The 13,636-nt window shown below is 33.7% G+C and overlaps 1 protein-coding gene across 1 annotated transcript in view; it reads left to right on the top strand.

The window, feature by feature from the left end:
• The window catches only part of LOC143909020 (uncharacterized), a 34,895-nt gene extending 29,250 nt beyond the window's left edge, over window positions 1-5,645 (top strand). The window contains exons 3-4 of the mRNA XM_077426907.1: window positions 3,410-4,342; window positions 5,149-5,645. Of these exons, the coding sequence (XP_077283033.1) occupies window positions 3,410-4,342; window positions 5,149-5,430 (1,215 nt within the window). The 3' untranslated portion in view covers window positions 5,431-5,645. The remainder of the gene's footprint in view (window positions 1-3,409; window positions 4,343-5,148) is intronic.
• The last annotated feature ends 7,991 nt before the right edge of the window (window positions 5,646-13,636 follow it).

The raw sequence follows: 13,636 nt of genomic DNA, 5'->3' as shown, positions 1-13,636 counted from the left end.
ATAGATATATTATTAATATGCGAAAAATCTATCTGAACGATTAGAAAAATACCTTCATATATGTTGGTTATTATTTTTTTAAATAATTGAATAAGAAAGTATGATGTAACAGGTATGATTTTCGACACGGGGGCCCCTCGAGTAGTCCGAGCCCTGGAATTTTACCCCGGCTCTCCTCCCTTCTCGTTTGCCCTGATCATACATAGCTACTATCGTAAAACGAGCATGAAAATACAATAGATATATGAGATACAAATTTTATTTGTCTAAATATCATCATCCTTTGCAGCCACTCCAATACATTTCTATTCGTCTCTGTTTTGAGCAACTCTCATCCATCTCACCCCACATATTCTTCTAATGTTAGTGTTAATATGCGTATATTTAATAGTGTCAATCTATTTTTGTAACTTTTGAGACTTAATTTCGTTTAGGGATATACATACATACGTAAGTACGTATTTGAGGTTAAATAATTTAAAAATACACCATTGAATGCTTGAGAAAGTTTGTACATATGCTTAACTAATTGCATATATGTATGTATGTAGGTATGTACATGCATAAGATAATTTTAGTTTAATTTAATTAATTGAAATATATGCATATCTGGTGTACCTAGTATGATACCATAGTGTTTATTTTTATTGGCGCGAAAAACAAACTCGCAAGTGAGAAAGGGTTTGATGGGGTGAGGGCGTTCGTTCACTACACGTTGTTCTCGCAATTGGCAAATAAATCAAAATTGGTATTAAAATGATTTATCATCAGGATTAACATTATCTAAATTATTTGCGTCTCGGTGATTCTACTGTAATTAATTGCAGCTACTCGTAGTGTTCCGACGACAGCTGTCTGCATACAGTTGCTAAAGTGCTTGACGGAAGATTTATGGTCTCATGTTTGAAGGCTTGAAGATTATTATATTTTATATTAAGGTAGGTATTATATGTTAACAAAAGACGTGTATTAAAATTGTGTCCGAAACAAAAGGAATTAATTTAATTTGTTTTATCTTTTGATTTTCGATTTGTTACGCGTGCGTGCACGGAGGGGAGGAGCGCCTTCCCTTCCTTTCTCGTAATGGAATTTTAAAATTCCAAAATCTCATCATTCGCATGGCAGAGTGCACTCTCCATTAGGCCCTCTCGGTTCCTCCCGCTCATCTCTCGTCCCTCTCCCTTCGTCTCGGTCGGGTCCATTAATGTTTTGTTTGAGGCGCAAAAAGGCGAAAAACGACATTTCGTGTTTGAATTACCGCGCAATCGTAGGGGTGGGGTTCGATTTTATTTGCACATATTATATTTGTTGCAGTGACTGGAGTGAAAAGAGTGGAGAAAGGAAGGGGGTCGAGTGAACCGCGAATAAACACTTCCGGTGCGATGATACTAACGGTTCACCCCCTTATCTAGAAAGCGTATAATATTCAATTTAAACTTTCGAGATTCGGAGGTTGGAGACAACAGGATATTTATATAAGTTTTGATTAGTAAACAGTCAAGTTGATGGTTTAATATATCTATACCGTACCGTCTCTCATGTATTACTTTACTCGTAAGTTATTAAAAGAATATTTTTTAACGGTTTTACTTACATACATACAAAGGTATTGATATGGTCTATGGTTGTGTTGAATCGAACGAATTAGTGGCACATTTCAGTAAGCACACGAATCGTTCCTCCCTTTGTGCAAAATTGGATTTCTCCATTTCCATTATCCAATCACGGTAAAATCAAAGGGGGTATTCTAGTTTAAAAATCGTCCTCTGAAGTTATAATTCAATAGCGACGCAGACGATAATGATGTTATTCTTCGATTGTCGACTAAGCACTTCCGTTTCTGAACGATGAATACTTTATTAAGCCATATCTGAGAATACTAATTTTTATTATTTGATTTTCCATAAATGCGAAATATTTAAAAATAAATAATTCCAATCCAGGAGAAAAGGACAACATATATTTACAGAAACAAGGTTTAAAAAAAATTGACACTACAAGTAAATTTAATAAAGCTGTGCATGCATATTCTAATCTAAAACTATGGAAGTATTTCAATTTTTACAAGCTTTTTATTAGCTCCACTCTGTTTGGCAATCTTCATAGTATTATGGCCACTACCCATTTCATTTATATAATTACATGTATATGTATGTATATAGAGGACTACCAGCAATTATGATTAGCTATAATGATTTTATTATTCACAACTAATTCAACACGACGCCAGTTGCACCTGTGCCATTCTAACATTGAAGTAAGTTAATGTCTCCGACATGAAGCTACTAAAGCTTAAACATCAATGAACCATTAAAAATTACATCAAAATCTTGAGTCAAATTGAATCGATGACAGCTAGCTATACAAACATGTCTTTCTAATGCCTCTTCACAGGCTAAACGGTTATAACTAGAGGTAGGACCGGAAGCGTGCCGTTTATTGTTCAATTGTTGTAAATCCTTTGTAAAAAAGGTTCGGAAAACCTTTAACAATGCATTTACAACATTTGAACAATATACAGCACCCTCAGGGTCTGGGCTTTAGTTACAACCAGAGATAGACGTTCACAAAAAATGGTTCACTATCGTCAATTCATTAGAAAAATCATGCTTTGTTGCCCTCTTGCTTTGAACACCTTAGACAGTTATAACTAGAGGTAGGACCAGAAGCGCGCCGTCCATTGTTCCATTATTGTAAATGCTTTGTAAAAAAGGTTCGGCAAACCTTTAACAATGCATTTACAACATGTGAACAATGAACAGCGCGCTCTGGGTCCACTCTTTATAACAGTTACTTTTTTCGCTCTCATTTACTTTCATCTCATATAAACTTAATATTATTATCAAATTACACTTGCATATGAGTGATTAAACAAAGGAATCTAAAATAAATGTACATAACAATTTTAATGATGCATATCAAGTGTGATTATTTTTTAATATATTTTTAATATGTACATAGATGTGAAAAGAATTTCAATAATCTACTCAATTCAGATTACGATATTTTTATTGCATCATAAAAGTAACGAAGTCTAAACCCAACTTATTACATTGAATTTATATAATGAACCGCTATACATATTGGAAAGTGGCAGAAGTCTAATTTTCAGTTGCAAAAACACCATTTACGTTTTACTTAATTCACAAATTATTATTACTACTTTTAATTCGATATGTCCAGAATCTTGGAAAAGAACAATAAACTTATTGCAAGCCACCAATATTTTTAAATATTTCAAAATACAAAACTTTTAATGTTTGTGAGATATTTCTCGTAATGAAGGAAAGTGGACTTACGCCACTTAACAAATATAACGGCTCATATTTACATAATTATGTGTGTAAATATACGTAGCTATGTGGTGATATATGTAATACAATTTAAAAAATGGATTGTTTCTTTTCAGGTCTGGTTTAAAAACAGACGAGCGAAATGCAGACAGCAGTTGCAGCAGCAAACTGCAAATAATCAAATATCGTCCAAGAACTCGTCCACCTCGTCGGGAAGACATCACAGTTCATCGTCGAGCACCAAAACGACATCCAACCAATTGACGTCGTCCAGTAACAACAACAATAACGCGTCTAAGACGACAATAACAAAAACGAGCCAAGTGTCGAACGCGCAAACGCTCAACAGCTCCATTCAAAGTCAGCAAACGTCATCCCTGTCAGTGATACCGCCGTTGAATCACACTTCATCACCCAACCTGCCGATGACACCTTCAACGTCAGTCAGTCCACCGATCAACGTCATATGCAAAAAGGAGTCAGCTCTGGCGTCGTATGAAAACTCATCGAATACCAAAAACTCAACATTACCTCTCCACTACCAGACAAACGGAGCGTCGACGGAGGCCAACAACCGCCTCATCTCAGGTGGCAAAGACTCGTCGTCCTCGAGTGGCGACAGTGGAAATTTAACGGCCACAAATATTGGCTATTCGACGTCGTCGGCGAAGCACGATCCGTACTCTTCATTAGGTTCTAAAAATGTCGATCTCTACCTCAAGAATGAGGGCTACGGCGGTGGCACCGACAAGAACTACCTTAGCAACCATTTGGGCAAGGAGCACTTTTCTTCACCCGTGGGAAGGGTCACTGGGAATTTGACGCCTCTCGGATCCAATTCCAGCATTATGACGACACCCTCTCCACCCGTGACTCCTCAAAGCTTGGGCTCTGGTCTTGGGTCAAGCTACCATCCTGATGCCTACAACGGATTCCATTGGTCGGGAGGCCCGGATTATATGAAAGGCGCCTATGGAGCAACTGGAGCGCATCATCACTCTGCTTCTTACGCGCAAACTGCTTACAATTCACCTTACTATCATTCTCAGGTAAAATTTTAATAAAAAACATACTTATTTTTATTTCGTATGAATGTAGCCTTCTTGATTCCAAATAACATCGCGTTTTACACCCTACAATGTTTTTCAAAATCCTAGCGAGAAATGCTAACTTTTATAATTTTTTTGAAGATAAAAAAAGTATTATTTATTAAAATCCTTCATTGGCCGAGCGCATCATACTTTACTGTGCGTTGTGTTTTAAACAATACATTTAAATCGGTGGTTTGGTAGCTCTCTTTCTCCCTCTCTCTCTCTTTCTTTCGTGGTTTTAAATGTGAGCGTGCGATTGAGACGCACTAGGGGGTGGCAGTTTTATGGTTTTGGTATCGTAAACATTTGGTGTGCATTTTAGTTGCATTTTGCACGACGGCTCGTGACCTCTATAATAGAAAACGATTTTTTTACTGTTTTTGTTATTATTCTATATTCTATATTATTATACATAGATACAAAATAGTGGAATTTATATAACATGTTTCATACTAATGATCCACTGGCTCACAAGTAACTATTCAAGTATGACAATCATGACATCAACAACAATCGTTGTTAGCAATTCTCGCCGTTTTTATAAACAATGATATATCATTGTTCAGCATTCAAAGGGTTAAAGGATAACGATGATAGATTTGTTCCCATTTTTACATTCCATTGGTAGCTTTTCAAAATATTGTCACATATTTTTTGCAAATACAAGTTTTTATTGATAGGGTCTTATTAGCATATCATTATTGTGCTATATGGAATGCAATATATTGCAGACAGTTAATATATTTTTTTAAATTTTATTATAGATGGACTATTTCAACGGCGCAATGAACGCACCTCACGCGCATAACCTCAGCTCGAGTTCAACCTCGAATCAACTTTATGGAGGACATCAGGGTGGATTTCCAGGAAATTGCAGTCCACCTCCTCCCTCGCCCTTTTATCCACCTCACTCTAGTGGAGCTGGTCTTCTAGAGCCGCCTCATCATCACCATGTTAGCGGAAACTTTGGAAACTCGTCGTCGGGCGGAGAGTATTTCGCAAGTTTGGGTGCGGCACCTGAAAAATATGGCATCAACATGGTGTAGTGAAAATTTTAGTGTGACATTTTAAGCATCACTGCCTGTGCGGGATTGATTGTCAATACAATTGTGTGTGTGTGTGTGTGTGCGTGTGCAAAAATTCTGGGTTCTAAATTTTCCCGGATTCAAATTGTATAGAGAAATTTGTATAATTTCTTCGCTAAAGTGCGGATAGTGTAAGATTTCAATTAACTTTTTTGATTGTTCCGTATTAATCATAGAAAAATTTGTGATAAATGTTTCTGTATAACTTATTGATTTATAATTTTTTTTGTCGACTTGGATGTTTTTACGTGCTTTTTGTACGAAATGTTGTCAATGAATTCAACCAGTTTATTTTGCACTTCGCACTCGTGAAGATTGATATTATTTCATTTTTAATTTAGTGCTGTATAAAGTTATTGAATTAATCAACGTTTTCACATTTTTTTTAAATACGATGGCCTAAATTCAAAACGAATGTAAACCAATGAAACATTGAAACCTACTTGATACTATTTGTGAAATGTATAAATCAAATTTTATTTACTATGTATGTGTACATATTTTTTTCTAAATTATATATGAATTTTTTAAGTTAATACATAAAATTTTCCAATGAAATATACGTAGGTAATAATTCCATAAAAAATATTTTTTACACAACGAAAATTATTTTATAAATCTTTTCACCACTCCATGTTACCTATTTTTAAATTAATGTCATTGTTTGACATTTTCCTATCGATTTGTATTATATTTGAAATGTACCTTTTTTTGTATATTTGTGTAAAGTATCGAAATTCAAATATATATCTATATCAAAAAAATTGAAGCATATCACGTATTTTAAATCTCACATATTATGTGTACGTTTGTATTTTTTTTAATTAATATGTATATGAGATTGTTCAAATCAAGATGTGAATATGATAAAAAATTATCATTATAATATTATGTATGTCGAATATAAAAAAAATAATTTCTTAGTACAAAAAGAACGACGATTTTTAGCTTTACTTACAATTTTGAAAAAAAAATCAAACTGAATACACTATATTTTCATTTTGTCTGAATGTGTTTTTCGTTTTCATTTTGTATTATGCGAATTTTTAATTGCAAATATTCTAACTGCAAAATGAATTGAGTCATTTGTATATAATTTTAATAGGTGATAAATAAATTAGTGTTGGCATAAATATATTGATTATAAATATTAATTATTATGATGGATCGAATCAATTATGTGTAAAATTTGTGCAAACAAAAAAAGATTTAAATAAATTTATGGAAAACTGAATATGGTATTTTCATTTAAATTAATTTCACATATAATACAAACACAAAAATTAGACTATATGTACATTTCTTAACCTTGAAACATTGATAGATGGGAATTCAATTACAAGGACATATCGCAATCGAGCCATGGGTAATTGGGTCATCGTTCGTTGTCAATCGATGGTAAAATCTGACGACCACCATCCCTCATATCCTCTCACCCTTCAGACAGGTCCTGTTACGCAAGCTAGAAACCCCTCAAGTTGGATCCGTCTGACTGTTGCCCCCGTAATACAACACCGCTATTTGTTTGGATTCTCTGCGCACGAGACACTATTATATAAAATACATTTTTCAACCATTGTGCATTTACTTGGTAAGTAATTGAGAGAAAAAAAATCAGCTTCACTTGTGATTAGTTTATGACAAAGAAATTTAGCCATAGTGAAAACCATGAAAAACTAAAGTAATCATAAAATTTTAACGAGGTAATACATGAGCCGCTATAATTGAAAGTGGCATAAATATAATGTTTTGCGTTTAACAATATTTAAAAATACTGGTGGCCTGTAATAAGTTTATTCTGCTTTTATGAGATTCTGGACATACCACTTTCAAATATAATGGCTCATATGTATGTTGATAGAAATACCCAGTATACTTTAATGTACCAGAGGAATACTTTACGCCAATATGTAATAACCCAAAAATTAGCTATTTTAATGAGGTGAACTTTGGAAAACTGTTAACACGGAGAAACCAAAATTATATTTTTTAACAAATTTTATCAATTCTTTGAGACTAAATGGGAAAGTGCCAAAAGTGTGATAGTTTTTTTACTTGTATTTTTTTGTAAACTAATAATAATCTGTATGTATAATTGAAAGACCTTGCGTAAGTATATGTTTATACATACATATAAGCGATTATTTTGAATTGTATTCCAGGATTAAACCCAAAATAATATCGTAATACGTATAACATATATTGTACATACATATTTCATCCAGAAAGAGCAGGTTTTGAACTAATTTTAAGTAATTAGGTTTTGAATAGTACTAGTATGAATCGTATAATATATTGTAAATGAAGAGTATTATTGTGAAAATATACGTAGACTTTGAAGGACCACCGAAAATTTGTAAAAAAAAAATCTTGTGACTAGGTCTTAATATATAAAGAATTAATAGAGTAACACAACATGATAGAAACAGAGACAACCAAATATTCGGTCTTACTATAAGCCACTGTGAATAGTTGCGCAGCCTGTTAATTAGGAAACAGTTCGACTTAAATTTTCTTTATAAATTTCATATAAACATGTGTATATGTAAGTACATACATATATGCATATAAATAACCTTTTAGTTTGCGGTTTCACATTACGCAGGGGAGCCCACCAGATCGGATGCTAGTAAATAATAAATGTAGAACTAAATGCCCTTAAATAGGCGAACGTCTCTCGGGAGTCGAACCCTCTCCCCAGGATCAGATAGTACATTCCCTTCGGAGAAGAAAAATCAATTATTATTTATAAACATCAGTCCCTCGATATATTTTTTTAATATAAACGAAAAAATAATAATCAAAAAGTGTACATATATGAATGTCTGAAAAATGTTTATCCGTTAGCTGGGTGCGCGCAATCCACTCGAGTTTCTTTTTACGATTTAGTACCGACAATACATAGTGCACGTTTGCTATGATAGCATAATGATATCTGGCAGTACACATCTACCCGGTCATCGTCTCTTGTGTATGTATGTATATTGTAGGTGAGCTTACGTAGGGACGATGTTGGTTGCGCAGGTTTTCTTGTGCTTCAAGAGCGCATGGCCCTCAGGGAAATGCTGGGATGATAATGTACCAGCCATACAGTTTTCCACAAACACGCGTCTATGAAAAACATTTACAATAAACTGAGAAATACAACACTCATTTAATAATAAAAAAAAGCACACACACACACAAACAACAAAACAAAACATGGTCTTTCACGAAGCACTTTAAACAGATTAATACTCTAGCAAACTAGCATACTTGTGTATATTTCTTCATTTAATGAAATACTTCTTGAAAACTGAAAATAGTACCTACATACATATGTATTATGCATGAATGTATGTATACATATATATATATATATATATGTATATACTTACAATTATTGCGGAAAAGCTTTGATGACTCAATTTATAATAACATATTTTTTTACAGCGATATTGCCCATATGATTTGAAGTGAAAATCATTTAATGCTCATTTCTTCAGATACCATAGAACTTGAAGATGGCTTAAACACATCATAGTTTATTGATTGATCCTATTATATAACATAATATTTTTATGCAGATTTCGGCCATAAACATGAATGGTATGTACATACATACATATTTTTGACCTTTATTTTTTCATGTTTACCTACTGTAATGCTCCTTATCCAAAGTTCTGTCTAATTGATACTATATTTTACTATGTAAAATTGCATGTTTATTTGTCCACTATTAAAATCTACATTAAATTTGGTAGAACTGTATGTATCATGTTTTCTAAACTGTCGATGGTTATTAGAAGAGGTTGGAGCCCGGGACCAATTAGATGGAGCAAAACTGTAGATGGATACTGCGAATGTGGTAAAATTTTCTGTCGATACCCAACGCCACTCAGGTGGATGAATTTTGAAAGTGTGTTCTGCTAATGATGTATGTATTCGTCTTGCAAATTAATGCTTTCCCTTCCATCAGATCTCTCTCCGTGTGTTCTGATTGAGCTTGGAGTTTTCCTTTGCAAAGAAAATCGCTGTTCCTCATCATTCTATGCGAGTGTCGTTGCGCAGCGCTCGCTCATTGCTAAGCGGCTTATGAGCGCGGCCCAGACGCGCCGCGCATCTCCTGCTGCACTATACATGTTTATATATATATATATATATATATATATATATATATATATATATATATATATATATATATTTATATGTATATATATATTATATATTTTGTATACTTGTATATCTTGTTCGTGTGCGTGGGTGAATTTGGTTAACAGAAAATTAAAGAAAACGAGAGGAATGCGTAAAAGATAACTCGATCAGGGAAGCGATTTTCGGGAAAATGAATGCTAACCTTGACATAATATTATTGAAAGGAAAGTTAGGAACATAAATGGTATTGATATATGCATATGAGTATATTATGTATAGATTGACGCAAGCGATAATTATTACATACAATAAACGATGTGATAAGTACCTACATACCTTAAAATACAAGTTAGCTACATATCAGTGCCGTTATTGGACTAGACTCTTGTCACTGGATGGACTAGGCTAGTCCCCTAAAATCCTTTACCTAAAATTAAAAATATCAACAATTATACTACAATAAATTCAAATCGTTGTCCATATTGATATTGTTCACTCAGATTAGCGAAGTTCAGAAGCCGGAAACGGCCCTAACTAAGTGATAGTGAATTGATATTGTATGGTCCACCGCGTCGTGCGCCTGTACGGGCTCGCCTTCTCAATTCTTGCTATCCTACCGAATTATCCTTTGCTATCCTACCGAATTTTTTATGAACAGGCGTACCGCCGAAGATAAAACATTTTTTAATTTGCTCGTCTCTCCAAGCAAGAAAGGAATTTTCACTAAGAATGTTCTGATTTGTGTTTATCAAACATCATTCTGAACTAATTTTTTTGTTAAAATAAGATATTTACTCTGAACTTCTGGAGTACAAATATGGCAAGGGTCTCAACTCACGAAACAATTCCCTCAGAACAAAACAGTGCGGAGCGCGCGGAAACAAATAACGAGGCCTTGGAATGTTGCATTCTCGATCGATATTTTGACAAATCATTCAGAAAATTAACTTTTGAAGGAATACAAGATGTTTTTAAGATAGGTTCTTAGGATATTTCTTTTGGCACAAAAATGAAAAATTATTCAAAAATTAAGTGTGACAATAGGTAATTTAGAGGCATTATATCAAATACCAAAGTTCATGGGATTCATTTCTAGATTAGTTACAGATATGTGATTAAAAAAAAAACACGTTTAACATTACACGCTATAACAAACAAAAATATACGATTCAAGGTTATCGAATAATTCCATTTGATCGACGGCATGCTGATACTCGAACTGGTTTAGGGCGATCCAATTGCATACTTGCGTCTCGATTATGTATTGCAATTCAAATGCGCAATTCCATGCAATTATACCGATGCCGATAACATTAAACGGCGAAACAAGAGTGGGTCCTCGGAGGAGGGGGTGGTGGCTCAATATCTGACGACCCGTTGCGAACTTTATTGCCTTTTCAAGTCCCGTTCGCCCACCACTCGAAAGGCCCATTATTGGGTCGTTGTTGTTTGCGGCTTACGAGGCCGCAAACGCCGATAAACCGCGAGTTGGAAAAACGTGGGCGGGTGCGATACGCCTATCTTCGTAGGCGCTGCTCGCTGCTCTTCGCGTTGCAGCCACGGCCATCTGCCGCAGACCAGGGGTGGAAACGACCCACTTGACTCGGTTATTAAAAAAACGGCCATTGTCGACGACAAAGACGTTGCACAAAAGGTTTGTGTGCTTACAGTGTACGTTAAGTGTCCAATAAAAATGCTATTACCTACCAATCCGAATTTTAATTTAAAGATAAAAAAATTGCACCAAGTTATAAGATGACATTTTTAGTTATAAGATGAATTAGTGGCCGTATATAACTGTCGCAAATAACATTAAATATTTACTTTCATACAGGTGTGTATGTGTGCTAAATAAAAATTCCCTAAAGGTATAAATTTTCCATACTATTTTTTTGATTTTTAAATGCTTTTTATTATTAATAAATTATGTTCACATACTTTATTAATACATAATTTATCTTATATACATATGTACATAATTAATTTTACATCGATTTTATTAGCCACTGGTCATTTTCTAATTATAGTTTTATTTTTTTGTTGGTAATTATATTATTATCTAATTTTAATGTTATTATACAGCATAGAATGAAAAAAAAGTTCAAAAACCTATTTACAATGTTCCATATTATTTTGATTATGATTTTTAAATGCTGTTTATTGTTACTAAATTATGTTCACAATACATCTTATATCTATTTACATAGCTACTGATCTACTGATCATTTTCTATATTACAATTTTAATTAAATTTTGTTAGTAATCATAGTATTATATTATTCTAATGTTAATGTAAAGCATAATAGGAAAAAGAGCTTAAAAACTCATACTATTTGAAGGGCCCCGATTCTAGAGAAAGTCATAACAAAACAATAAAACTAATTACAAAATCGACTGCAAATACGCTCGCTGGTTATTCCATATCTTCTTTATTAAAATGTCTACAGCGCAACTTGAATGTATTTGAATCGAGTAGATGTTGACATTTAAATAATATGAATATACATAAAAATAACCCAGATGTGTGAAATTTTTTTGGTATTGAGTCATAAAATACAAAAATATTCATTTCAAAATAGTGCCTTCGTAAATTTATTTTGATTCCAAATTGCATTAATCTTAACTGATTTTTGTTTTCACATAAATTAACTGTTTTCATGTACACAACGAAAGTTCGAGGAATTTCAAAAGATTTTATATACAAATTTTTAAATATTTTTATTAAAAAAAAATTGCGCATGCTTTTCTTTTCATAATTATTAAACACGTCAAAAGAGGGAGATATTTCATTTTCGAAATTTTAAAGGTTTGAAAGGTTCAGAGTTATTTCCAGGTCTCGGGTTTGCTTTCGACGGCCCTTGATGGGGAAGAGGGGGGAGGGTGGAAGATAACGGTGACCATTTCTACATACAGCCAAAGCTTAGAATCGCACTTGTTAGAAGCACTTTGGAAATCATAGTATCCTTTTTTCTTTCGGAATTCATTCTGTAATAGTACTGAACTCGCGCGTTTGTATCTCTGACTCATCGACGATGCATTTCATTTACTAATACCAGGACTGTAGAGTCGGAGTCGTAAAAAATCAACCGACTCCGACTCTTTTTACTTACCTCCTTTACGATTCACATGGCTTTCGTGTTATTTATTATTTTCTTTAATTAATAGGATTACGGTATGTGTCAACTAGTCTCCAATTTTCTTGAAGTACATAAATCCAATAATAAATTAAAATTGAATGATTTCCTTATAAAAATCATGAATTGAAATTTGAATAGACAGCACGTATTTTGTTGTTTTGTGGTCAAAACCCGATTGTTTTCTCCGTCTCATAGGGTGAAAACACATTGAGTACCTAGTATGGGACGTCATGTGGCTTTCTTTATTTTTTTATTCTCATTGATTTATTTCGGTCTCCGTGACGAGCCAGAATGTTAAATTACAGAAAACGCAAATATCGGAAGGCAAAGATCGAAAATCGAAAGATCTTAAGTCGAAAGATAAAAAAAGGGTGCATGGTAAACGGTACATACTCACTTAATTTGCGCGAGCAGGATACAACAGGAACAAGAGGAACAGTCTTTTCTTCCCGTATTAATGTGCGCGCGCAGAATACGGGAGGAAAAGCCTGTTCCTCTTGTTCCTGTTGTACCCTGCTCGCGCAAATTAAGTGAGTATGTACCGTTTACCATGCACCCTTTTTTTTTTTGATCTTTCGACTTGAGATCTTTCGATTTTCGATCTTTGCCTTCCGATATTTGTGTTTTCTGTAATTTAACATTCTGGCTCGTCACGTAGACCCGATTTATTTACATGTATGAAACTCATACACATACTCTATTTGTATGAGTTTCCAGTAATTCAATGAATTAGGTAACCATGTCAATTTCTTAATTTTTTACATTTTAAAAATCGCTATTATTCTTATTACTAACTATTTTAAACGTTGGCAAGAAAAGTCGATCTTACCAAAGTCGTTCAAGTTGGAGTCGGAGTCGGAATCGATATATTTTGATCCGACTCATATTATTTATTT

This window comes from Arctopsyche grandis, chromosome 3 (genome assembly GCF_051622035.1).
Source record: "Arctopsyche grandis isolate Sample6627 chromosome 3, ASM5162203v2, whole genome shotgun sequence".
Lineage (NCBI taxonomy): Eukaryota > Metazoa > Arthropoda > Insecta > Trichoptera > Hydropsychidae > Arctopsyche > Arctopsyche grandis.
Note: the sequence above shows the minus strand (reverse complement) of the source record. Positions and strands in the feature narration are given on the sequence as shown.